At 65.7% G+C, this 25,602-nt stretch overlaps 1 protein-coding gene across 10 annotated transcripts; it reads right to left on the reverse strand.

The window, feature by feature from the left end:
• Nucleotides 1–18: 18 nt before the first annotated feature.
• BMP1 (bone morphogenetic protein 1) lies at nt 19–23,889 on the reverse strand. 10 transcript variants are annotated; one of them, XM_040618098.1, is made up of 20 exons: nt 23,672–23,886; nt 14,794–14,907; nt 14,557–14,709; nt 14,345–14,462; nt 13,276–13,454; nt 13,059–13,164; nt 9,594–9,718; nt 7,880–7,995; nt 7,504–7,606; nt 6,870–6,986; nt 6,645–6,790; nt 6,150–6,345; nt 5,931–6,056; nt 5,652–5,812; nt 5,352–5,532; nt 1,646–1,771; nt 1,432–1,559; nt 1,121–1,334; nt 767–1,017; nt 19–533 (listed from the first exon to the last, which is right to left on the reverse strand). In XM_040618098.1, the coding sequence occupies exons 1-20, from the start codon at nt 23,811–23,813 to the stop codon at nt 396–398; spliced, it is 2,940 nt and encodes a 979-aa protein (XP_040474032.1). In that variant the 5' UTR covers nt 23,814–23,886; the 3' UTR covers nt 19–395. The 10 variants fall into 10 exon arrangements, 8 of the variants coding, with proteins under 8 accessions (XP_040474032.1, XP_040474033.1, XP_040474031.1 ...); XM_040618099.1 differs by having other exon boundaries at nt 19–530; nt 23,672–23,885; XM_040618097.1 differs by having other exon boundaries at nt 19–530; nt 14,557–14,907; nt 23,672–23,887.
• Between the last annotated feature and the right edge of the window lie 1,713 nt (nt 23,890–25,602).

The raw sequence follows: 25,602 nt of genomic DNA on the forward strand, positions 1-25,602 counted from the left end.
GGCTGGGGCTGCCCCCCGCCAAGTACAAGGGTATTTATTTCATCGGTACAAGAGAGAGACAGCACCTTCTGTGTGTTGGGCTCTTCCCGGTTACTGGTTTGTACATTCAGAGAGCTGCGGCCGGCTCGAGGAAGGGGAGCGGGTCCCGCTCAGCCCCCCCCCAGCGCCGGGGGGGCGGCTGCTGGCGGAGGGGACCCCCCCTCTGCCCTTGTGCCCATGGGCGCCCGAGCCCCGGGGCCCCGTACGAGCGTGTCTTGAGTGCTGAGGTTGGCTGTGTGCTCCTCCATGCAGTCTGTGCGGGGCAGTGCTCCCCGCTTCCTTCCTCCCTGCCCTCCTCCTCCTCCTCCTCCTCCTCCTCCTCCCCTGCCCGCGGGGGGGGCCAGGACCCCCGGCCCTCATTTCCTCGTGTGCAGCGTGTCCTGGAACTTGGTGCTGGTGTAGCGAAGGTGGAAACCCTTCTTGTTGATGGTGTCATCTGAGTGGAAGCGGATCATCACCGAGTCTCCGGCTGAGTAGACCTCCTCCGGGGGCTGCTGGGGTGAGGGAGAGGGGTGCTCAGAACCATGAGCATCCCCAGGATGGGGCAGGATTCACAACGGGGAGGGTGCAAAACCATTGCACCCCCATGTACCACCCCAAATATCCCCCCAGGGATTTCTCTGCACTGCTCTGGCTTGGCTCAGCTTCACCCATTGCCCCTGCAACCTCACATCTCTGCTCCCCCCCCCCCCGGACCACCCCATCGTTCCCCCCACCCCCAGCTCACCCCGGACCCGCAGAAGCGACCGAGGCGCGGGGCTGTCCCGTCGTAGCCGTCGAAGAGCTCCATGTAGTCGTAGCCGCAGTCGGCTTCTTCCTCGATCTCGAAGGTCTGGAAGATGAGCTCCACGCCGTAGCCCTCCTCGGCCATGATCACCCACTCGCAGTCCGAGCCCCCCGGGTAGTTGTTATCCCCAAATTGTGCGTGTGAATACAAGTCCTTGGTCTTCACCTCAGCACGGACCTGGCCCCCGCACACTGGGGGAGAAGCCAACAGCGGCGGGGGGTGGGTGGGTGATTTAGGAGGGTCCGCGGTCTCCCCCCACCCCAGCACCAGGTTTCCCCAGCCCCACGGTGGTACCTGTGGTGTGGGTAGCTTCGAAACCCTTCTTCTGGACGGAGTTATCGGAGACAAACTTGAGGAACATCTTGTTGCCCGAGGAGATGAGGGGCTCAGGCTCTTTGGCTCCACAGAAGCGGCCGAGCGCTGGGGCTTTGGCATCCTTGCCGTCGTAGATCTCCAGGTGGTCGTAGGCGCATTCCTGCTGCGCTTCCACATCCAGCTCCGAGAAGGTCTGCGGAGGCGACGGCCGAGCCGCTGGCACCCAGCGGGGCTCGCTGGACGGGACCCCCTGGTGCTGCCCACCCCCCTGGGACCCCCTCCATCCCTACCAGCTTGATGCGGTGCCCCGGCGTGGTGCTGATGGCCCAGGTGCACTCCTTCTTGCTGGGGTATTTATCAGGCCAGTTGGGGCTGGTGATGGTCCCCGAGATGGATGTCACCTTATGGTCGCAGCCGGCTGCAGGGACAGCGATGGGGTCATGGGTGCATGGGAAGGGGGGGTCCTGCTTGGGGACAGGGAGGGGGTCTGGGGTGCAGACCCACCTTCCTTGCAGTCGTGCTTGTTGTCGTGCAGCACGAAGCCGCTGCGGCACTGGCACTCGTAGCTGCCGAAGGAGTTGAGGCACTCGTGCTGGCAGCCCCCGTTGTTCTTGGAGCACTCATCCTTGTCTGCCGAGAGAGCAGAGGGACCGCGGCTGAGCGGGGTGGGAGGGCGCAGCCACCACCATCCCGGCACGGCACAGCCCTGCCCGCTGCGTGCCGGTCCCCAGCCCCACGCCGCTGCCCTCCGGGGAGCAACCAGCCAAGCAAGCGCCTACGGCCAGCAGCAAGCAGATCCACCGTCCCTCCTTGCCCGAGCCCGGGCAGCCCCCACGGGTGGGTGGGATGGGTCCTCCTCTCCATGGGCTCACCCACGGGCACAACCATTACCTGCTTAGGGTACGGATGGGGAAGGCAGAAAAAACACACAGTGACAACCAAAGATGCACAAGAAAGACCAGGACGCGGGTGTCCCTCTTTACTCATCGATAGAGAAATGTCACAGACACGGTAAAAATCGGGAAAAAAAAGAACCACAAGGTCAGCTGGTCAATGACAAAAACAACGGGGATGGGGGTAAAACCAAAAAAAAAAAAAAAAATTTTCCAAAAAAAATTAAAAATAAGGCCAACAACCAGTTCTGTCAAGCAAGGGGGTGCCGGGGCTGGCGGCACGGCTCGGCTCGGCCCCGGTGTGCTCCCCACGGCACCCGGGACCGCGGCGTTCCTGAGAAAGATGGAGAGGACGGGATGGCTCAGGAGGGGCCCCGCGGCCGCTTCTGCAGGCGAAACTTCAGGCCGGGTGGGCGAGATTTCGGGGGCTGCAGCTGCTGCTTCTTCTCTGCAAAGAGAGAGGGAGAAAGGCGGGAGCGATGGGGGAGTGGGGGGCGGGTGGGGGGCGGTGGGGGCGGCGGGCATGCAGAGCGGCAGCCGGGGAAGCAAGGCAGCGGAGGGGACCCCCGCGAGCCCCTCGTGCAGCTGGGGCTCAGCGGCGAGCGGCTCTGTGGGGAGGAAGAGGAGGAGGAGGAGGCGGCAGTATGGTTGGCCCTGGGAGGATGAGGATGGGCTTCGGGTGGGTTCCTGGGGGTGGCCGGGCTGGGGGAGGCACGGGAACGGCAGCGGAGGGGTTCGGGCTCGCCCGGAGCAAGGTGCCCCCCTGGGCTGGCCCGTACTTACCTCCCAGTGCCCACCACCTGCCTGAGGTCCCTATGGCCGGCGTCTCGGGGCTCACCAGCCCCCCCCCTCCCCCCGAGCCCCCGCGTTGGGGCCAGGGTGGGATGCTCCATGGCCCATCGCCGCCTCCTTACTCCCCCCTCCCCATGGGGCGATGGTTTGGGGAGTGGGCAGCGGCAGGGGGGGGAAGCCAGCAGCAAGCGGGGCACCAGCCACCCCAGCATCCCTCTCCGAACTCATAGCGATGCTGGAGAAGAGCATCCCTCCTGGAGCCAGCAGCAGCAGCGAGGGGGGGTCCTGCCCCAGCCCCCCAGCCCCTCGGGGCAGCCCCAAGCCCCGCGGCCGCCTCTCAACCGGAGGCTGTAACCTGACGTCTCCTAGGTCTGAGAGAGGAAGCGAGGCGGAAAGGCTCGTTTGGGGATGGGAAGGGGCTTCGGATGGGCCGGGTGGGCTCAGAGCAGCTCCCAGCACCGGGGGAAGCGAGCGCGGCATCACCCCGCCGGCAGGACGGAGGGAGGCCTGGGCGGGTGAGACAAGAGCGGAGAGAGTTGGCAAAGGAAAGAAGCCCACCGGGTCGGTGTCTTTAGCAATCCTTTATTCTAACCAGCTTGCTCGCCGCGACCCGGCATTGCCGTGCGCTCACCGTTATCCCGGCGTGCATCCGATGGCTCCGGGCTGCTCACCGCCCCCGCAGCCCCCCACCTGCACCTATCACCCCGCTACGGACCCCCCGTGCACCAGGACTCGGTGGAGAGCCGGGGGGACGTACCTGGGTGCCGACACCGTGGTGGATTCCCGGGCGAACGCATCCTTACGCGCAAGCCGATGGGGAGCCGGCTGCTGCCTCCCATCGCCCCGGCCCGCGAAGAGGAGGAGGAGGAGGAGGAAGAGGAAGGGGCCACATCTTCATCGGGGGAAAACGGGTGCCCGGGCGGCCAGGCTGCCCGTGGCACCGAGGGGCAGGGCTCGGTGGCTGTCCGGGGAAGGGGCGCAGAGACCCTCCGCGGCTAAAAAGGAGCCGCACGGGAGATGCTTTGCCCAGGACCGGCCGGGAGAGACCCCTGGGGGGGGACCGGAGGAGGGACCCTGGTGTGGCCGAGTCCTCCAGCGTGGTCCTGCTGCCAGGAAAGCCCGAGACCTGAACGGGGAGAGGCAGAGAGGGGGTTTGGTGGTTCAGGATAGGTGCAGCCCCCATGGGACCACCAGACATCCCAGTGAGAGAAGAAAGGCAAAGGGGAGAGGGAAGGAGCCCGAAGCATGGTGAGGGGATACTCACCCGGCTGCCCCCTGGTCCCGCTGCCACTCGGCCGCTGGGCTTTCCCGAGGTCTCGCTTTGCTGGAGGGTGCCAGCTCCCGACGGCTGGGCCCCGCTGGGCCACCTTACTTGCCTTGGTTTTAATTAAAAAAATAAAGCAAAGACACTCTACCCCCGGCCCGCGGGTCTCTGCCGCTCTGGCCAGTGGCCGGGCTGCCTTGGGGAACCCCGAGGACTCCTGGGGGTGCCGGGTTCTGCCGCTGAGCAGCCACGCTTGCCCCTCAAAAATGGCCTCGACGGGGCCAAAAAGCAGCAGGTGGTGCAAGGCATCGGTGGTCCGACCCAGCCCAGCCCAGGAGGTGCTGTCGGTTGTTCATGGCGGGGCTGACGTCCAGGGCATCGCACCGTGCCGAGGGGGACCCTCTCTTGCAGGAGGGTCCCACGGCAGCCCCCCAGCCTGGGGACCAGCCCTGGGTGATGCTTGGCCACGGCCAGCGGTGCGTTTCACTCCGTGTCCCCATCCCTACCCAACCCAAGACCCAGCCGAAGGTGACACCATCTCCTGGCGGGGTGGCCCAGGAGATGCGAGAGGACCAGAGAACAGACAGGGAGAGGCAGGTAATGGTTTTCGGGAGGAGGGACCACTCCAGAGACCTGAGACGTGGTGGTGGCCGGGTGCCGCTATCCCCCCCCCGCCGGTGGTGGCCGGGATGCGGAGCATCCTGCCCAGGAAGCAGAGGAAGCCCGTGGCCGTGCAGCGTAGCGGGGTGTAGCAGCGCAGCAGGCAGCAGAGCGGGGCATCGCCGCCCTCCCCATGGCAGTGCTGCCCGAGGGGTGCAGTGCCCGGCCCACGGTGGGGCTGGGGGGACAGAGAGCTGCTCCCCCCTGGCCAGCGCTGGCCCCTCCAGGGCTAAGTGCATCCCAGTCCCCAGCGCATCCCCCCCTGCCCCTGCGGATGCAGCTGGAGCCCAGCACCCACCGGTCATTTGGGGACCCCCCAGGAGCACCCCAGCATCTGAAGTAGAACCCAATTGCTCTCCAAAAGAGGGGAAAAGCCCCAAAAGGCAGCAAAACGTGCTGCCAGCCAGGCTGCCAGAGGCTCGGAGGGGTTCAGACCCCGCAGGGCAACGACCCAGGGATCACCCTGCCACCGGGCTGGGACCGGGGGCTGCACCCCCTGGCGCGGGCAAGGACAGGCGTTAGCGGTGGTTTGGGGGCGCAGGGAGGGTCAGCTTGGTGAGGGAGGGCAGGGGACGCCCGTGCCAGGGCCGGGCGGCTCTACCTGAGAAGAAATGGGCTTTGAAGCCCTTTTTGGAGACGGTGTTGTCGGACTTGAACTCGATCCTCATGTTGTTGTACTGGGAGGTGATGACGTCCGGCTTCTCGGCGCCGCAGAACTTGCCGTGCAGCTTGGAGTCGGCGGTCAGCCCGCTGCGCACCTCCACGAAGTCGTATTTGCAGACCTGCGGGGTGCAAGGGCTGGGGGACACGGGGCTGGCGGCACGGCCGTGCCACCCCGCGAGCCACCAGCAGCATCGGGGGACACGCACGGCGGAGAGGGGCTGCTCCCCGGCTGACTCACGTCATTGCCCTCAGTCTCAAAGAAGTCAAACTGCAGGGAGATGCGGTACTGGGTGGGGGCCACCAATTGCCAGATGCAGTTCTTGTTGGGGGGGTACTCCTTGGGCCACCCCGGGCTGGTGATGGAGCCGTTGAGCTTGGTGAGGAACCCTCCGCAGGCGGCTGCAGGGCGGGAGGCACCCAGCATCCATCACGTCCCCGGGGGGGGGGTCCCTGGGATTAGGGATGCTGCCTGGGGTGGGGGTGGGGGTGGGGGGGGGGGTGGCGGGGGGATGCTCACCCTCGCAGCGGCGTTTGTCAGAGGCCAGCTCGTAGCCGGGGTCGCAGGCGCACTTGTAGCTGCCCAGGGTGTTGACGCAGCGCTGCTCGCAGCCGCCGTTATTGGGACGCGAGCACTCATCCACCTCTGGGCAGGGACAAGGGGGCTGAGCGGGCAGGCAGGGCTGCTGCCCCCTCCCCGCCCCCCCCGCCCCCGCTGCCCCCCCGGCGCATCTCCTACCTTTGAAGAAGTTGACGGCGAAGCCCGCCTTGTTGATGGAACCGTCGGAGACGAATTTCATCCAGAGCTTGTTGGAGGTGCTCTTGATGTCGTCCGGTTTGTCGTAGCCGCAGTAGCGCCCGATGAGGCTGCTCGACTCGCCGCTGCCGTCCCGGATCTCCAGGTAGTCGTAGGCGCAGCTATCGTGCCTCTCGATCTGCCAGGCAGGGGGACACCGTCTTGGCCCCAGCACCCCCAAACTCTGCCCAGCCCCTTCCCTTATGCCCACGCTCTCAGACCCACGCACCCACCGGCCCAGGGAGCCAGCCCGCTGCATGGGGAAACTGAGGCACAGAGGCGGTGGGGAGGGACGTGGGTAGCCGGGCAGCAGCAGCCCCACGCCTGTCCCGTGGGGTGCGTTGGGTCGGGGGGGTGATGCTGGGGAGATTTTCCCTTCCCACCCCAGGGAAGTGGGGGGACTGGTGCGGTGTGTGTGTGTGGGGGATGCTTGCCCACCTCGAAGGACTGGAAGGTCAAGCCCACGTGGAAGCCCTCGGAGACGGTGATCTTCCAGACGCACACCTTGCTGGGCCGGTAGTCATCGGGGTAGTTGGGGGACTGGATGTGCCCATTGTCCTTCTTCACGTCCCCCCCACAGATGGCTGGAAAAGGGAGAAGAAGCTGCTTGAGCCCCCCTTGCCCCACCGCCGGCCCCGTTGCCCCCTCCCTGCCCGCCCCTACCTTCATAGACGGCAAAGAAGCCTTTGCCCACCCAGTTGCTGCTGCTTCGAAACTCAACCCAGAGGCGGCTGTCGGTGGAGATGATGGGCTCGGGCAGCTTGTTCCCGCAGAACCTGCCTGGGGATGAAGGTGTGCTGGGCTGCCGCTGGCTGGGCACCCTCCTCTTCCTCGCCACCACATCCCAGTCCCCCCCAGCACCCCTTGCCAGCATCCTAAAGGGAAAGCGCTGCTTCTCCCCCCGCTCCCCTCCGGCTTGTCTGGCTGTTTCACAGAACGTGGTTATTTCAGAGTGCGGGGTCAGCTGGGATTTGGGGAACGTCCAGCTCAAGGGGACGGGATGAGATACTGGCATCTCCCTGGGGAGAGACGTGCTGGCCGACTGGGGTTTTCACCAGTTTCACTGGTGTGGGCGAGCAAACCGGGAGCCCCTTTCACCCTCAGAACCCCTCCGGGGCCAGCTCCCCCCGCCCCAGGGCTTTGGCACACGACAGTCGGGCAGGGATACAGGCGGAGGGGAGCCCCTCACCCCGCTGCCTGCACCCGGAGCATCCCCGCAGGGCAGAGGTGAGGGCAGCGGGCAGGCAGCGGGGCAGGCAGTGCCGGCCGGCCAGGCTAACAGCTCCCGGTTGGTTACCTCGCAGCGTGGCCTTTCTCCAGAACCCGTCTCTCACCTCCACGTAGTCGTACCAGCACAGCCGGCTTCGGTAGAGGTCCAGGGTGGTGAAGTTCAGGATGATCTAAGGTTGCGGAGGAAGAAAAACGTGGGGTGAGCCCCCTCCCCGCGCCCTGCGGGGTCTCCGTCTGCCAGAGTGCAGTGCTGGGTGCCAGCGGTCCAGATGGCCCCTGGACCCACTCTGCGGCAATGCCCGGCAGCATCCTGGACCGCGGTGAGGCAGCGGGATGCTGGGGTTAGGGACACTCCAAAGAAAGGATGGGAGATGGGGCAGGGAGGGAGAGGAGGAGGGCCGGGAGGAGGTGGGGTGCCTCGGCGCTGCGCCAGCAGCTGGTACCTTCTCTCCGGGGGTGACGGAGATCCTCCAGACGCAGTGCATGTGGGCAGAGTATCCGTTGGGGAACTCAGGGGAGGAGAAGTTGCCCTGGCTGTCCTGGAGTGTCTCCCCGCAGGCTGCAAAGGGGGGAAAAGCAGGGGTCAGACCCCCGGGAAGCCCCCGGCATCGGGATGGGCAGCGTCGGGTTTGGACCAGCCGCTTCGCCCTTTCGCCACCCACATCCTCATCCCCTAGGACCGCTCTGCCAAAAAGCCCCATCGCCGCCCCGCTGCAGCAACCCCCAAAAGCCCCAAACCTCACTGGCGCGGCCGGCGATGCCCCCAGCTCCCCAGCATCCCCTCGCAAACACTGCGCCCCCCTCCCAGCCGCCGACCCCCGGGGGCAGGATCCATCCCATGGCCCCCCCCGTGCCCTGCCACGCCGCGGGGGCCCGGCTCGCCGCCTGGGCTCTGGGCAGGTTTACGCAGCCGTGGCTGGATCCGACCCAGCGCTGCCATCTGGAAGCCACATGACGCCGCGGCCACGGCACACGGCGCTTCGCTCCGGCTGTCGCGGGGCCAAGGCAGCCGCCCCCCACCTCCCGCTCGGGGGGCCGCGAGATGAAAGGTGAAATGTTAAAAAACAGGCAGCTTGAAACCTGGGCTCGTTGCCTTTTTTCCCTCCTGGCTTTACAGTGGAAACAAAGGGAAGGGAAAGCCAGAGTTGCAGAGGGGCTTTTTGCTTTTGGGCTTCTTTTTTCGGGCTTTCTTTTTTTTTTTTTTTTGCCCCCCCTCTCCGAGCTAATCGCTTTTCCTGCTTGTGCTCATAGTCCTGCTCCTTGAACGCGGCACGGCCGGCTGCTGGGGCCCCTCACAAAGGCGTCCCTCTTCCAGGCTGCTAATTAGTTGCTGGAATTAAGCAGGAGTGTGTGGGAGCCAAACTCCTTGCAGATGTTGCCGGTACAGTCCCGGAGCCCACGCCTGCAGCCGAGGGACTCCGTGCCAGTCTCCCCAGTGCCCAGGGCAATGCTGTTCCACATGAGCCACGGTCCGCAGCACCGTTCAAGGTGCCAAAACGTGCACCGGCCATGCCCACCATCCCTCGGCCCTGGGATGGGTGCGGTGGGACCGTACTGTCCCATCCCACGGGTAACAGCCCTGCATAATGCCCGGCCCTGCCTCATCCAAAACCTTCGGGCTGTTGGGGTGGGTCAGAGGATGCTCTTGGGGGATGGTCTCTAAGGATGCTTTGCTCTCGGAAGACGCTCTGTTGTCAGAGGATGCTCTCAGGGGATGCTCTGCTCTTGGAGGATGCTCTTTGGGGGATGCTCTAGGGGGGATGCTTTTTTCTTGGAGGAGCGGGAGGAGAGGGCAGCTGAGGATGCCCTTGGTCATGGGAGCAGAGCCCCATGGCTCACCGAGGTCTTGCATTTGGCTTCTGCTCACAAACACCCCAGAAAAGTGCCACGGATGGAGAAAGGCAACTTTTGTGGTCCTTGCAGGGGGTCTGATGGTGAGGAAGACCCCAAAGAGCATTGTTCCACTGGAAACAGGAGCTGCACCCAGGGTGATGCTTTCCTTGTCAGTTCTTGGGGTGAAAGCGGAGTCATTCCCCGGGAGGCACGGCCTCGTGCACGCTGACCCCAGGTTGATCAGCCTGGTGGCCGCTGCAGCCCCCCAGCAGTGACAGACCACCCCGGCCCGGGGCCTGGCAGAGCCGTCCCGGTGGCACTCACCCGGGCAGCGGTAGAGCTTGCGGGCCTGGGCGATGTCCCCTTTGCTCAGACGCGTCCGCTGGCCGATGGCAGGTCGGACCCCGTTCACGTCGTACTTGGGCAGGATGGTGTCCAGGAAGATGCCCCTAAGGGCGAGAGCAGGCAGAGGCTGAGCAGCGGCTGGGAAGCACCGGCTTGTGGCTGCTCCCTGAAGGATGCTAAAAACAGCCTGGCTAATTAAGGCCTGCAGGCCGGTGAGTCAGCGGGGACGTGTCCCTGCCAGAGGTGACCGCGGGGACAGCATCCACCCTGCCCTGCAAAGGGATTCCATGGGGCTTCATCCTGCCCGGCATGCTGTGGCACGGTGCTGCTGGAGACGGGAGCCTTGCACCACAGGCATTAACTCCATGCAAGCTGCTAACCTGCCACCGTCCCTCGGGGCTGGGGACCCTGTGCCACCTTCCCTTGGGGCTGGGGACCCTGTGCCACCTTCCCTTGGGGCTGGGGACCCTGGGTCACCTTCCCTTGGGGCTGGGGACCCTGTGCCATCATCCCTTGGGGCTGGGGATCCCACACTACTGTTACTTGGGGCTGGGGACCCTGTGCCACCTTCCTTCAGGGCTGGGGACCCTGTGACACCATCCCTTGGGGCTTGGGACCCCATGCCGCCATCCCTTGGGGCTGGGAACCCTGTGCCACCATCCCTCAGGGATGGGGACCCTGTGCCACCTTCCCTTGGGGCTGAGGACCCTGTGCCACCTTCCCTTGGGGCTGGGGACCCTGTGCCACCATCCCTTGGGGCTGGGGACCCCACACTACTGTTACTTGGGGCTGGGAACCCTGTGCCACCTTCCTTCAGGGCTGGGGACCCTGTGACACCATCCCTTGGGGCGTGGGACCCCATGCCACCATCCCTTGGGGCTGGGAACCCTGTGCCACCATCCCTCAGGGCTGGGGACCCTGTGCCACCTTCCCTTGGGGCTGGGGACCCTGTGTCACCATCCCTTGGGGCTGGGGACCCTGTGCCACCATCCCTTGGGGCTGGGGACCCTGTGTCACCATCCCTTGGGGATGGCGTCCCTGTGCCACCATCCCTTGGGGCTGGGGACCCCACACTACTGTTACTTGGGGCTGGGAACCCTGTGCCACCTTCCTTCAGGGCTGGGGACCCTGTGACACCATCCCTTGGGGCTTGGGACCCCATGCCACCATCCCTTGGGGCTGGGAACCCTGTGCCACCATCCCTCAGGGATGGGGACCCTGTGACACCTTCCTTCAGGGCTGGGGACCCTGTGACACCATCCCTTGGGGCTTGGGACCCCATGCCACCATCCCTTGGGGCTGGGAACCCTGTGCCACCATCCCTCAGGGATGGGAACCCTGTGCCACCATTCCTCGGGGCTGGGGACCCCATGCCACTGTCCCTCGGGGCTGGGGACCCTGTGCCACCTTCCTTCGGGGTCGGGGACTCTGTGCCACCATCCCTTGGGGCTGGGGACCCCACACCACTGTCACTCAGGGCTGGGGACCCTGTGCCACCTTCCTTCGGGGTTGGGGACCCTGTGCCACCATCCCTTGGGGCTGGGGACCCCATGCCACTGTCCCTCGGGGCTGGGGACCCTGTGCCACCTTCCTTCGGGGTTGGGGACCCTGTGCCACCATCCCTTGGGGCTGGGGACCCCACACCACTGTCACTCAGGGCTGGGGACCCTGTGCCACCTTCCTTCGGGGTTGGGGACCCTGTGCCACCATCCCTTGGGGCTGGGGACCCCACACCACTGTCACTCAGGGCTGGGGACCCTGTGCCACCGTTCCTTGGGGCTGGGGACCCCATGCCACTGTCCCTTGGGGCTGGGGACCCTGTGTCACCTTCCTTCGGGGTTGGGGACCCTGTGCCACCATCCCTTGGGGCTGGGGACCCCACACCACTGTCACTCAGGGCTGGGGACCCTGTGCCACCTTCCTTCGGGGTTGGGGACCCTGTGCCACCATCCCTTGGGGCTGTGGACCCCACACTACTGTCACTCAGGGCTGGGGACTCTGTGCCACCGTTCCTTGGGGCTGGGGACCCCATGCCACTGTCCCTCGGGGCTGGGGACCCTGTGCCACCTTCCTTCAGGGCTGGGGACCCTGTGACACCGTCCCTTGGGGCTGGGGACCCCGTGCCACCATCCCTTGGGGCTGGGAACCCTGTGCCACCATCCCTCAGGGATGGGGACCCTGTGCCACCTTCCTTCGGGGTTGGGGACCCTGTGCCACCATCCCTTGGGGCTGGGGACCCCACACCACTGTCACTCAGGGCTGGGGACCCTGTGCCACCTTCCTTCGGGGTTGGGGACCCTGTGCCACCATCCCTTGGGGCTGGGGACCCCACACTACTGTCACTCAGGGCTGGGGACTCTGTGCCACCGTTCCTTGGGGCTGGGGACCCCATGCCACTGTCCCTCGGGGCTGGGGACCCTGTGCCACCTTCCTTCAGGGCTGGGGACCCTGTGACACCGTCCCTTGGGGCTTGGGACCCCGTGCCACCATCCCTTGGGGCTGGGAACCCTGTGCCACCATCCCTCAGGGATGGGGACCCTGTGCCACCTTCCTTCGGGGTTGGGGACCCTGTGCCACCATCCCTTGGGGCTGGGGACCCCACACCACTGTCACTCAGGGCTGGGGACCCTGTGCCACCTTCCTTCGGGGTTGGGGACCCTGTGCCACCATCCCTTGGGGCTGGGGACCCCACACCACTGTCACTCAGGGCTGGGGACCCTGTGCCACCTTCCTTCGGGGTTGGGGACCCTGTGCCACCATCCCTTGGGGCTGGGGACCCCACACTACTGTCACTCAGGGCTGGGGACTCTGTGCCACCGTTCCTTGGGGCTGGGGACCCCATGCCACTGTCCCTCGGGGCTGGGGACCCTGTGCCACCTTCCTTCAGGGCTGGGGACCCTGTGACACCGTCCCTTGGGGCTTGGGACCCCGTGCCACCATCCCTTGGGGCTGGGAACCCTGTGCCACCATCCCTCAGGGATGGGGACCCTGTGCCACCTTCCTTCGGGGTTGGGGACCCTGTGCCACCATCCCTTGGGGCTGGGGACCCCACACCACTGTCACTCAGGGCTGGGGACCCTGTGCCACCTTCCTTCGGGGTTGGGGACCCTGTGCCACCATCCCTTGGGGCTGGGGACCCCACACTACTGTCACTCAGGGCTGGGGACACTGTGCCACCTTCCTTTGGGGTTGGGGACCCCACACCCCTGTCACTCAGGGCTGGGGACTCTGTGCCACCGTTCCTTGGGGCTGGGGACCCCATGCCACTGTCCCTCGGGGCTGGGGACCCTGTGCCACCTTCCTTCGGGGTTGGGGACCCTGTGCCACCTTCCTTCGGGGTTGGGGACCCTGTGCCACCATCCCTTGGGGCTGGGGACCCCGTCCACTGTCACCAGCGCTGCAGGGAGGACGGGGACGTGCGGGCGAGCCACCCCAGCCACATACCTGGAGAAGGTGTTCCTGGCGTAGTGCATGATGCTGTCGAAATCGTACGTCTCACCCAGCGACTCCACCTCCTCCGGCTCCATCTTCAAGAAGTTGTACTCCTGCCCTGCGGAGGCAGGAGGGAAGGGGACACCGTCAGAGGGGACCCCGGCTTTGGCAGCGCCCCATGGCAGGGAGGAAGAGGAGGAGGAGGAGGAGGAGGGAGGCTGGTCCTTACCTGGCTGGATGTTCTCCCGGATGATGGAGACATGGTCGTCCCGGTCGGGGCGTGTGTGCTCGTGCCAAAACCCGATGACGTGGCCCAGCTCATGCACCACGATGCCGAATTTGTCACAGTTTTTGCCGATGGAGATGGCCTGGGGTCCCCCTCCTCGGCGGCCCACATAGGAACAGCACCTGGGGGGGGAGATGGGGGGCACCAGGTGGATCAGTGGGATACCCCTGGGCCGTGGCCATCTCGGCGCTTCCCGGGTAAAGACATGACTGAGGGTGGGCGCATGAGCCCCCCTGGTCCCGTGCGGTGTGGACGCATCCCGGCTGCCTCAGCCGGCTGGAAGCTTCAGCAGCGCTGCCCACGCAGCAAGCTCCATGCCTCCAACCCCAGCTCTGCCTGCAAACTGGGAGAGCTCGGCTCCTGCCCCCAGGCTGCCTAGCAGGGCACGGCGCAGCGTGGCACGGCTGCGGGCAGCCCCGGCACCCCAGGATGCTGCTGCCACGGGTGCCCATCCTGCACCCAGGATGGCCTCCTGCCCGTGCCCAGCTGCTCGGCTGGTCCGTGCCGGATCCAGGCTCAGGGTTCGCGCCCGTGCCGGGGCGCAGGCCGGCACCCCCCGCCGCCATGCACAGCCTGTTCCAGGGGAAAGCCTCCTCCTAACCACCATCTGCTTGGCTGGGGCTGTGCCCTGACGCGTGAAGACGCTGAGCTCTTCCAAACCCCTGTTTCCTTTGGCATCAGCCCCGCTGCAAGCCCGGGCTGGTGCCGCGCCACCGACCTCAGCCCCCAGCCCGGGGTGACGACTGCCACAGCTCCCAGAGCTCCTGTGTCCCTGCCACCCGCAGGGACCGGACCCCAGGGACGGGTCCCCTTCGCGCCCCAGCCCTCCGCGAATCCCAGTGGCTTGAGGGCCAGCCGGTTAGCACCACGCACGCGCCGACACGGGCGTTTTGGTGCCAAGGCACGGCAGCCAGACATGCTAATTACTGCTCCCACGAGCCGCCACGCTCCCTCCTTGCAAAAGCCATGGGACAGGGTGGTCCCGGTGCCTGGGACCCCCCCTCCAACATACCCACAGGGCCGGTAAGTGAAGACGATGTAGCTGTCCTCGTCGTTGCGCTCCAGGAAGGTGACGCAGGTGTGCTTCTCCCAGTGCCGCATCGCCTGCCGGAAGATGGCTCGCTGGCTGCCTGCAGGAGGGGGCGGCGGGGGCCATCAGCCCGGCGTGGGGAAACTGAGGCACGCCGGGGATGGAGCATCCCCCCCCGGCTCGCCTGCACTCACCGCTGAAGTTGCCGCTGATCACGTAGGGGATGACCCCGTCTGGCCACACTCGCTCCGGCCGGGATGTGGCAGCACGGCGGCTGCGTGCCTGCTGCTGGCCCCGGCTGCGCCGTTGGTGGCCCGGCCGCCGGCTGGCACTGGTGGCATTGCTGCCTGTGGGGGTGGGGGGGGTGGGGGGTGAGCGCAGGCAGCCCCCGGGGATGGAGGTGGTTGGGAGGGCTGGGGCTGCGGTGGTACCTGAGGAGTTGGTGGGCAGGTGCGTGATGGTGTGGCGTGCCAGGTCCACCACCCGGTCCACCTGGAAGAGCTTCAGGTCCTCCTCATCCAGGGCGATGTCTCCCAGGAAGGCAGCTGGGGAGGCGGCGGGGAGGAGGTGTAACCCCCCACGCCTATGCCGGGGGACCCCAAACCCCACCAGGGCTGGGGTTCCCAAGCCCAGCCCTTCCGCAAGCCGCTGAACAGGAAGGGAAGCCCTTCCTCCTCCTCCTCCTCCTCCTCCTCCTCCCTCTTTCCTTCAGCTGGGGGCTGGGAGGGAAGCGAGCGTGGTGCCAGCCGGGCTCCCCCACTCCCCAGCCCGCCACCGTGTCGGCTCTCCCAGCAGCTGGAGCCAGCCCCACGCTGACATCTGGTTTGCATAAAGCCCGGTCCATCACTTTTTAGGGTTTCTGTTATTATTTGTGTTGCAAAAGTGATTTTTTTCTTCCTTTCCCTGCCCACCGCCACCCCCAACCCCCCCCCGCTTTGTAAAACCCAACACTGGGCTCGGGACCCCCCTCCTGCCCCCCAGCCCGGTGTGAGCTCCAGCAACCCCCGGGATGCTCCGATGACCTCCGAGTCATCTGCCACCACGAAGTGAAGCCGTATGGCCCGGGAAGCTCCGGCTGCGCCCAGCACCCACAGGAACGGAGCCAGCCGAGGGGCGTCCGTCTGTCCGTCCATCTGCCGGGGCCAGGAGCCCCTCCAGCACCGCTCTGCCAAAGCTCCCGCGGGGCCGGGGCAGCAGAGATGCTTCAGCGTCACAGGGCTGGAGGACATAACCCTGCACAGCCCTTCCTCCTCCTCCTCCTCTTCCTCCCACCCTGCTCTCTGCCCTCCCGCTCGCCACGGCTTCGCTGTGAGTCAACGCTGCAGGACGCGGCTCCCGGCTTCGGCACTTGGCCGGCGCTGAGCCCCGGGGACCCGGCTTTTGCGGAAACGCCGCGGCTTGAGCACGAGGGCTGGCTGAGGTCATGGCGTGCCACCGCGCCAGCACCGGCACAGAGGCTCTGGATGTGGCCGCTGTGGGGTGGAGCTGGGTTTCTCACCCCGGGTTTGTGGGTAGATGGGGCCAATGGGTGGTCCTGGGCACCCCCTGCCCTCGCCAGCCCATGGGGAAGGGCAGGGAATCGGCAGCAGTGGGGAGCGGGGTGGCTGGACCAGCGCAGGGGTTGATGGAGAGCGGTGCCAAGTTCGTGCTCCAAGCAATTAGCAAGTGGATCCCAAAAGAGCCACTAATTATGAAAACAAGATGGGACAATTAGGATAACCCTGACAGGTCCAAAACAACCAACACGGGGGGGCCAGAGGAACAGCCTGGGCACCCCGGTGCGGCCGGACCCTGCGCCTCTGCACGGCACCGAGCCCAAACCCTGCTCTGGCAGCAGCGTGGAGTGCTTTGGGGTGAAAAAAGCCACGTTTTGGGTCTGTCCCCAGCACCGGCGGGGCGGTGGGTGCATCCCAGCAGAAGCAGCTCTGGGGTGGAGAGCAGACCTGTGGCAGAGCCAAGGGAAGAGCAAACAAGCTGGGGCCGGCACCTCCCCTGGCACCGACCTGCCGCTGGCACGGCCAGGCTGCAATTTGAGGGCAGAGAAGAGGCAGGATCTGGCCCTGGCCTCCCCGCACCCTCCCCAGGGCAGGCAGGGAGAGACGTGTCCGAACGGGCAGCGCGGGGGAGGACCAGGGCCGGGAAGAAGGACGAGCATCCCGTGCCAAGAGCTGCATGGAAAGACAAGGGAAAGTAAGCTCGCTTACAGCAGAGCAAGCGCCGGCAGAGCCAAGTGATATAGAAACCATATGTGAGGGATTTGGGATACGTGAGAGAGCCGGGCAGGCGAGCATGGGGACGTGGGGCTGGTTTCCCAAGGAGTGCAAGGCAGCTCGACTCCCCAAAAAATCCCTGGCCTGGGGGGGAAGGAAGCTTGCTGTTCCCGGAGGGAACACTGGAGACGTGGGGTAGTGGCGAGGGGGTGTCCTGGCAGCGATCCCCTTTAAGGACACGTTGGGGACAAGCCCAAAGCGTTGGATTGAGAAACTTCCACGTTGGTTTGGGCTCCGGCCGCCTCCTCCTCCCACTCACTCCCCATGCAACCTGGCCCCGGCAACATGCAGAGCGGTTTGGGGGGTCTCTGCTCGCCAAAATCCCCCAGCCGCTGCTAACCTCCCCAAGGGGCTTTGCCAGAGATGCTGCCATGCTGCTGCCACTTGTCCCCTTCCACTGTGTGCCGCAGCAGCTCGCCAAGTGAGCATCCTCCCTCCGAGGCGGAGGGGACCCCCTGCAAGTGGGGGGCTGATGGGGTGAAAGCGCTGTGCGGGGGGCAGGAGGGGTCCCAGGCCTGTGGGTGGTGAGGAGCTGGTGGGGGGCTTGGCAGAGCACAGGTCAGAGCAGGGGAGAGACATACGGCAGAGCCGGGCTGGTGCCAGCCCGACTTGGAAGCAGGCAGCACCCACCGAGGCACCGCAGCTCTCGGCACCCATGCCCTGCAGCACACACCCTCACCCTGCCGCGGCACGGTGCCGCTCGGGTGCCCAAGAGAGCCCAGTGCTCCCCAGCCATCCCCGTTGTGGACCCAGTGCCCTGAGCTGTTCCCAGCCCGGGAGGCCGTGGGCTGTGCCGCATCCTGCCCTCTGCTCAGCCCAGCGCTGGCCCTGCAGGCACGGGGGGCAAGGTCCAAGCCGTGACGGAGCCAGCGGGGAGGATGCAGTGCCAGCGGGGCAGACGTGATGCCAGCAGGATGCGGTGCCAGCAGGCACCGGCTTCAAGGGCAGGCACTGCCATGGGGGCGCAATGACCCCAGCGTCATCCCCATCGGCCAGGGTGGAACGGGGACAGAAATAGGGAAGGGGAGAGGGGGAGCATCCAGGCTCCGGCCATGCACATCGCTCCCACCACCCAGAAAACAACCAGCTGTTTGGGACCTGCTGCTGAGACTCCCACCGAGCTCTTCCTCACCCTGAAGCCAGGAGATAACTCAGCGCTCCGCTGTTGTTTGACTTTTTGTGCTATGTGTTTTCTTTTGGGTTCTTGGAACGGTGACGTAACCCCCGGGGCTGAAGCTCTAGACAAACAAGGTTTTTTATTCGGACCGGGGCCAACCCCTGCAGCACCCTGTCCCGATGCTACAGGCACCTCCTGCCCGCGCACAGCTCGGTGGCTGTCCCTGCAGGGTCCCTCTGTCCCTACTGCCACAGCACGCCAGGGATGCAGGAGCTACTCAGCATCCTTGATACGCACGGGCAGTGGAGAGGGGTACCCATGGGTCTGACCTCTCTGGCATCACCAGGAGTCTGGAATGAGCCTGACATCGCATTCCACCAAGGTTGGGAACCATATTGCACGACAAAAAAAAAAAAAAAAAAAAAAAAAAAAAAAAAAAAAGCGGGAAGAGACTGGGGCGTGAACACAATGTCCTGGTGAGCAGGCAAAAGCAAACAGAGCCGTGGGGAAGCCTTGGCAGGGGATGGCAGCAGATAGGACAGGATCATGTTCCAGGTCAGTCTGGGGCAAAGAAGCCCCGGTGCGTGGCACTGGCCGGGAAGGACCCTCATACCTGTGTGACTCCCACCGCCCTCAAAGCAGCACTGGGCAGGATGGGCTCCGGCGGCTCCGGCAGGACAACCAGCATCCCCTGCCTGGGAGCAAAGGCTCAGCCCAGCCTTCCCTCACTGGCTTAGCAGCTCCAGCCCAGCCACTGCGAGTCCTCGTGTGACGCCGAGCCACGAGCATCGCTCCTGGTGCGAGGCTGGAGCAGAGGGGAGGGTTTGGAGTGTGTGAGGAGGCAGGGAGAGAGCTGCTCTGCCCCAGCCGGGGACGGAGGCATTGCGGGGTGGGATGGAGGAGAGAGGTTTAATAGGTAGATCCCAGCCTCAGCCGAGCTGCCGGGTCATAAAGCTGTGGAGTCACTGGGGCAGCATCCCACTGGCTCAGCAGAGCCGTTAAATATGTGAGGAATGCTCCTTGCGCCGCCCCCTCGCCCCCGCACGCCAGCCCAGCTGCAGCTCACGGCAAAACACACCAGGGCCATGGCGAAAGGAGCGGGCACCCTGGGCTGGGGGTCCCCCCTGGCCTCGGGGGTCTGCCCTGCCCGGAGAGCCCCGGGGTGGAGGCGTGGGTGCGAAGGCGGAGGGATGCAGAGCATCCCAGGGGCTGTGGGAGCAGGGGAGCAGCCCCCCCGCTCCCGCTGCCTCCTGCCGAGGTCCCTGCTGGGTGCCAGGCGTCCCCCTGCTCCCCACAGCCTGCCAGCAGCTGGGAGAGACCCCACGGATGGGATGGAGGCATGCAGCGGGGGCAGCCGGACCCTCTCCTCTCCCCCAGCAGCGACACAGCCCCTCTCCTGGTGCCCCTCGCCGGCAGCCGGAGAGAGGGAGCCGCCAGCCTGTAAACGCCGGGGCGAGGAATATTTGCTTTCCCAGAGCACCTTCCGATGAGTGCAGCAGGCACAAAGCAGGAATTCAAGCCTTGGCAGTCAGGCTGGGAGCCAGGCCAGATCACAAGCACCTTTGCAACCAGTGGGGAAACTGAGGCACTGGGGGACAGAGCCGCTCGGCATCGAGGGGCAGCCCCCCTGGAGAGCCAGTCCTGGCACAGAGCTCTGGACCAGTTTTGTCCCTGCAGGCAGGCGGGACCCCCTGCCTGCTGTTTCCTCACCGGCGCATCCTTATCCCAGCCAGTGCCTTTGTGAGACCTGGTGCTGTACCAGCACCCAGCACCCTCCTGCCGGCAGCCCGGCTGTCCTCTCCCCAGGGTGTGGGCAGAAAGAGCATCCCAGCAGCCGGGGAAGGCGGAAATGCTGAAGAACGGTGTCCAAGGCGGAAGGATGATCTCTCTCCCTAGTTCCCCTCCTGCATTCGTCTGCGGTGCAAGGCGCATCCCGCCCGGACGCAGCATCCCCTGGGCATCCATGGCCAAATTCCCTCCGCAGCCCTGGGTATCGGCGTGTGGGCTCTGAGCCCTTTGCCCACTCTGTGCCGCGCAGCATCGCGTAAAGTAAGCACCGTGGGAGCCTGGCTTCTAACACACACAGCCCGCGGCAGCAAACCGCTTCCAGCTAATGAGTGTCCGGGAGCAGGAGGGATGGTTTGGTCACTCCAGGGAAGGATTTTCCTTCTGCTCCTCTCCCACGACAGCAAAAAGAGGAGAAGGCCCTCTCCGGGGCTCAGGATGCCAAACCTAAGGCATGTCAAAGCCCCCGGGAAGGAGCCAGGAGCTCTGTGGAGCCGTGTGTGGGGAGCAGGCTCTCCCTGCCTCCCCTCCAAAGCCAGGGCGCTGAGCAAAACACAGCCCGGGCCAGCGGCACCGGTCACTTGTGAAAGGGAGAGCTGCTGGAAAGGAAAATATTTGCAAATTGCTCTGCCAAGGGGACCGGAGGGGCAGGGGGGGGGCTTGTTGTTGCATTCCCCTGCAAGGAGGGGAGCCCAGCGGCAGCGTGGCGAGAGCAGGGACCGGAGCCCATCGGCGATGGGAACGCGCCCCGACACCTGGCTCGGTGCATGTGGGGGTAACGCCGGCTCCCACAGCACGGGGCGGCCACGCCAGCAGGGCTGGCCCTGGCAGCGTCACCGTGCCCGTCCCTGCTGCTCAGCACCGGCTCTGCCACCGGACGCCAGTTCCCAAGGGCTCCCAGACCTGTGTGCATCTGTCCCAGGGCTCTGGTGGCAAACACATGCTCCGTTGCACTTTTATTGCTCAATCCTGTCCCCACCAGCCCCCCCCCCCCCAGGCACCGGTTAACTCTTTCCAAAGTTTGCTCGCAACTCCCTGGCCACGCTGCTTAAGGGGCGTATTCTCATTGCCTTTTGCACGTGTCTGGAGGGGGGGTTTGCCATGCAAACCCCCCTGGGTAGATGGGACAGGGGTGACCGACAGCCCTCGGCCAGGTTGTAAGCGGGACAGCCGCCCTCCACAGCTCAGCGGGATGCAGCGGGACACTGGCTTCTCTCCCTGCCACGATGCCAGAAGCCTCCGGGAAGCCCCAGCAAAGCCACGGGCAACCAAGAGGGCACGTTCTCACCCAGAAAACACCCCTGTGGCACAGCCAAGATAAAAAATTTAGGGAAAACTGCCCATGAGCCATGCTCCCTCCTTTCCCTGTATCCCTCCAGGCTGCTTTGTTCTCCCTGGGTCCGGCCGCAGCTCCCCAAGGCCGCCCCATCCCACTGGCCATGTGTTTCCCAGCCCCAGCAAGGCGGCGGCGGCGGATAAAGCCTCAGGAAATGCTGTCTCCCCCCTTGCCACGACCCGCCGGCGTGAATCAGCAGCCGGAGTGTTTCCCAGGAGCCGGGAGCAGGGGGGGGCAGCAAGGGCAGGCGGGCGACCGAGCCCCCCGGCTTCGCCATCGCACACCCGGCCCCCGCCGGAGCATGCCGCCGCGCCAAACGGGTGATTACACAAAGATAAAGCAGATCCCGGGATCAGGCTGAGATTTCCAAGGTCTCTGTGCCATCCCGAGCCCTGAACCGCAGGCCTCCCGCCGGCCCCGGCTCCGCGGGTGGATTTTTACCCTGCATGAATAAGTGACATATAACGGCTGGAAAATATTTTTGGGCAGCTTGACAAGTGTGACTGCAACCAGTAGTCTCCGCTGACTACGCCTGGAAAGTGTAATCTAGGTGAAACCCAGGCAGCCGGAGCCAGAGCGCTCCAGGCACGGCTGGGAAGCTCGTATGGCTGGGGAGGGGGGCTCAGGCCCCCAGCCCCATCCATCCACGTGCTGCACCTCTGCCCACGGCTCTGCCACCGCCCCGTGGGCAGGAGATGCTGAGCCTCCCCACGAACAGCACGGGAGAGCAGATTCCCCCTAAGCACCCGTCTCGGGGGGCTGCGTGAGCCCCTGCCAAGCTGCGCACCACCACGCTCCCCTCCCCACAAGCAGGGTGACAGCACGGCTGTGGGCGGCAGAAGCATGCCAGCCCCCCAGTTTAGCCAGGGACCCCCAGACGTGGCCACGGAGCTGCACACGGGGAGTGAGGCGGGCTGCATCCCTGCGGCCAAATTGCTCAGCAGCCCCCCCGGGACCCCTGGGATGAGCCAAGAGCAAACCCTGGGGCTGGACGTGTTTGGTCAGTGCTGGTGCAGGCTCGGCAAACACAGCGAGCCCCGGCTGAGCTGCAACTCCAGCACGGCTGGGGTGGCGGGAGCAATGCCGACTGCCTTTCCCAGCCGGAGATGCGACCAGGATCCGACCCGCCGGCTGCTCTCCGCATCCCTGGGCACCGAGACCTGGATATCCTGCTGACCGGGTGAAGGGAAACTGGGGCCACGGCTAATTCCTCCCTCCCGCTGCCCGGGGGTTGGTCCAAGGGCCGGATCTCCCAGCGGTCCCGTTTTGGCATCCCTGGAAGAGACGCGGCGGCACGGGCGGCTCTTCCCTGCCCGTGGTGGGGATGGCCCGCTGGCACCGCTGCAGGCGGGTGGCATCACCGGGGCGGCCACCGAGCTGCAGGCAGCCGTCGGGTGGCCTCAGGATACCTCTGGCACGAGTTGTGCCGAGGAACCCAAATTCCTCTCCCGGTGCTTCCCCTCCCAGTAGCCCTGTTGGGAGCTGCGGTGATGGCGAGGCCTCGGTGCTCAGAGGTTTCCAGCTCAAAAGCCTGGGGAAGGGGGGATTCATCACCCCAAAACAAAACCAAGCCCATGCATGGGTCAGGGGGTGTCGTGGGGGGGCTCTGGCTGCTGGACCCCATCATCCTGGCCTTACGGAGCCCAACCCGGGGTAAATCCTTGGTTCAGGCGGTGCGTGGCAGGGCTGGATCCCCCCACCCCCCCCGGGCCCCCAGGGAAGAGCTGCTGTAATTAAATTAGTCACATAAGGATCTCATAAAGGCAGGCGGGGTGGGGGGAGCAGCCGCTTCGCTGCCCCGGGGAGGCGATGGGGGTTTTGGGGTGCAGAGGAGCAGGGAGGGGGGAGCAGCCCTGGGCCACCGGCAAAGGCAGCTTTAATTAGCTGGGTTCATCAGCGGACGAAGCCTCGTCTGTCCCGTGCAGGGGATGAAGTGGGAGCGCGGCGGAGGCTCCAGCCGGCTCGTCCCGGACAGTTTTGCAAGCCTAGCTGTTTCAGCCCGGGAGGGCAGGAAGGGAAGGATTTTTGGCCAGAAAAAGCCCTCATGGAGACAGACTTATATCAACAGCCGCCTTGCAGTGCAGACAATGCCATTAAAGAGAAACGTGATCCTCCAGCCAGGACCCGCCAGACCCCTGCCCTCGCCTCCCTGCGCAGCCCTGCCTGTCCCTCCCGTGCCTCAGTTTCCCCCCTCCCCAAATCCTTCCACCGCGCTCTGGGAGACTGGGGCTGTCCCCCCACCCCGCGGCACCCAGCCTGCTCCCAGCCCTCCCAGAATCTGAAGGACAGCTCAGCAGCCCCCCGACCCAGCACAGAGGGACCCCAGCCCCTGGCAAACACCCGCCCGGGGCTGAGCCTGGCCCGGGACGGCTGCAGCCCGGGGTGGGGGGTGGCGAGCTGGCCCTCGCTGGGCTTTGGGAGCGGGGGAAAGCCAGGGGGGCACGGGGCGCTGGGGTGTGCTGGGGTGGGCTAAGGGGGGGCTGCCCGCTGCCTTTGACAGCTGTCGGTGCGGCCAAGGCTGGGGAGAGAAAGCGGGGCGCCTGGCCAGCCCCCCCCCCCCCCGGCTCCCCCCCCTAAGTACAACCAGATGCAGCCCCGAGCGGGGTCGGCTGTGCCCCCACCCCCCACCCCGGGCAGCGGGGAGCCCCCGGCCCCGGGGCCAGCACGAAGTTTCCCCGTGCAAAGCCCCGAAGTGCGGGGCACACTCACACTCACTCACACTCACTCACACTCACACCAGCACCCCCGCGCTCCCCTTTGTCTGCCCGGCCGCCCCCCGGCGCGCATCCCCCGGGTCCTACCGGCTTTGCAGGGGTCCTTGTAGTCCAGGGGCTCCGCGTCCTCCTCCTCCTCCTCCTCCAGCACGTAGGAGTAGTCGGGGAAGTGCATGGCCCGGGCCAGGAGCAGGCAGAGCAGCAGCCCGCAGCTCCGCAGCCCGGCCATGGCTCCGCGGGCAGCGGGCGGAGGAGGGGGGGCAGGGGGGGGCGGCTTTTTTCCCCCCCCTCTCTTCCCTTCTTTCCTTCCCTTCTCCGCTCCCTTTTTTTTTTTTTTTTTTTCCCCTCCTCTCTCTCCCCCTTCTTTTTTTTTTTTCCCCTTGTTTTTTTTTTTTTCTTGGTTGTTTTTTTTTTTTCTTTTTTTTTTTTTAGGGAAATGAGATCTGGCGGGGGCGGGTTCAAGCGCGGAGCTCGGCCCCTGCAGCCCCGGGCGCAGGGCTGGGAGCGGGGCCAGCGCCGGGGGGGCGGGGGGGGACGCGTTGCTGCCGGGGACCCGGCCCGCAGCCCCCCCCCTCCCCACCCCCCAGCCACCGACCCGCAGCCCCCGGTCCCGCTCCTGCACCCCTTGGTCCCGGTCGTGCCCCCCCCGTCCCGTCCCGTATGGTCCCGTCCCGTCCCGATCCTGCCCTCCCCGGGCTCATCCTGCGTCTCCCAGCACCATTCCTGACCCCCCCGGTCCCATTCCGTGTCCCCCAGCACCGATCCTGCCCTCCCAGATCCCATCCAGTGTCCCCCAGCACCGATTCTGACCCCCCAGGTCCCATTCTGCATCCCCCAACACCGATCCTGACCCCCAGGTTCCATCCTGTGTCCCCCAGCACCAATTCTGCCCTCCCAAGTCCCATCCAGTGTCCCCCAGCACTGATCCTGACCCCTCAGTCCCTCCCGTATCCCACAGCACCGATTCTGACCCCCTAGGTCCCATTCTGCATCCCCCAACACTGATCCTGACCCCCAGGTTCCATCCTGTGTCCCCCAGCACCAATTCTGCCCTCCCAGGTCCCATCCCGTATCCCCCAACACTGATCCTGACTCCCAGGTTCCATCCTGTGTCCCCCAGCACCAATTCTGCCCTCCCAGGTCCCATCCAGTGTCCCCCAGCACTGATCCTGACCCCTCAGTCCCATCCCGTATCCCACAGCACCGATTCTGACCCCCTAGGTCCCATTCTGCATCCCCCAACACTGATCCTGACCCCCAGGTTCCATCCTGTGTCCCCCAGCACCAATTCTGCCCTCCCAGGTCCCATCCCGTATCCCCCAACACTGATCCTGACCCCCAGGTTCCATCCTGTGTCCCCCAGCACCAATTCTGCCCTCCCAGGTCCCATCCTGTATCCCCCAACACTGATCCTGACCCCCAGGTTCCATCCTGTGTCCCCCAGCACCAATTCTGCCCTCCCAGGTCCCATCCAGTGTCCCCCAGCACTGATCCTGACCCCTCAGTCCCTCCCGTATCCCACAGCACCGATTCTGACCCCCCAGGTCCCATTCTGCATCCCCCAACACCGATCCTGACCCCCAGGTTCCATCCTGTGTCCCCCAGCACCAATTCTGCCCTCCCAGGTCCCATCCAGTGTCCCCCAGCACTGATCCTGACCCCTCAGTCCCATCCCGTATCCCTCAGCACCAATCCTGACCTCCCCAGGCCCATCCCATATTCCCCTGTACCAATCCTGCTCCCCCCCCCCACGTTTCATCCCGCATCCCCCAGCACTGATCCTGCCCTCCCTCCGATCCTGTCCCGTATCCCCCAGTCTTGGTCCTGAGCCCCCCAGCCCACAACCCCCGGTCCTGCACCCTGCAACCTCTACTCTGGCACCCCATGGCCCCCACCCTGCACCCCCCATGCCCATCCCGCAGCCCCCAGCCTCGCCCCTGCAGACCCCCACCCCATATCCCCTGGTCCTGGACCCCCCGTCCCGCACCCTTCCCAAACACCAGTGAGCTCCGGGCTCC

The sequence above is a fragment of the Falco naumanni genome, chromosome 19 (assembly GCF_017639655.2).
Source record: "Falco naumanni isolate bFalNau1 chromosome 19, bFalNau1.pat, whole genome shotgun sequence".
Lineage (NCBI taxonomy): Eukaryota > Metazoa > Chordata > Aves > Falconiformes > Falconidae > Falco > Falco naumanni.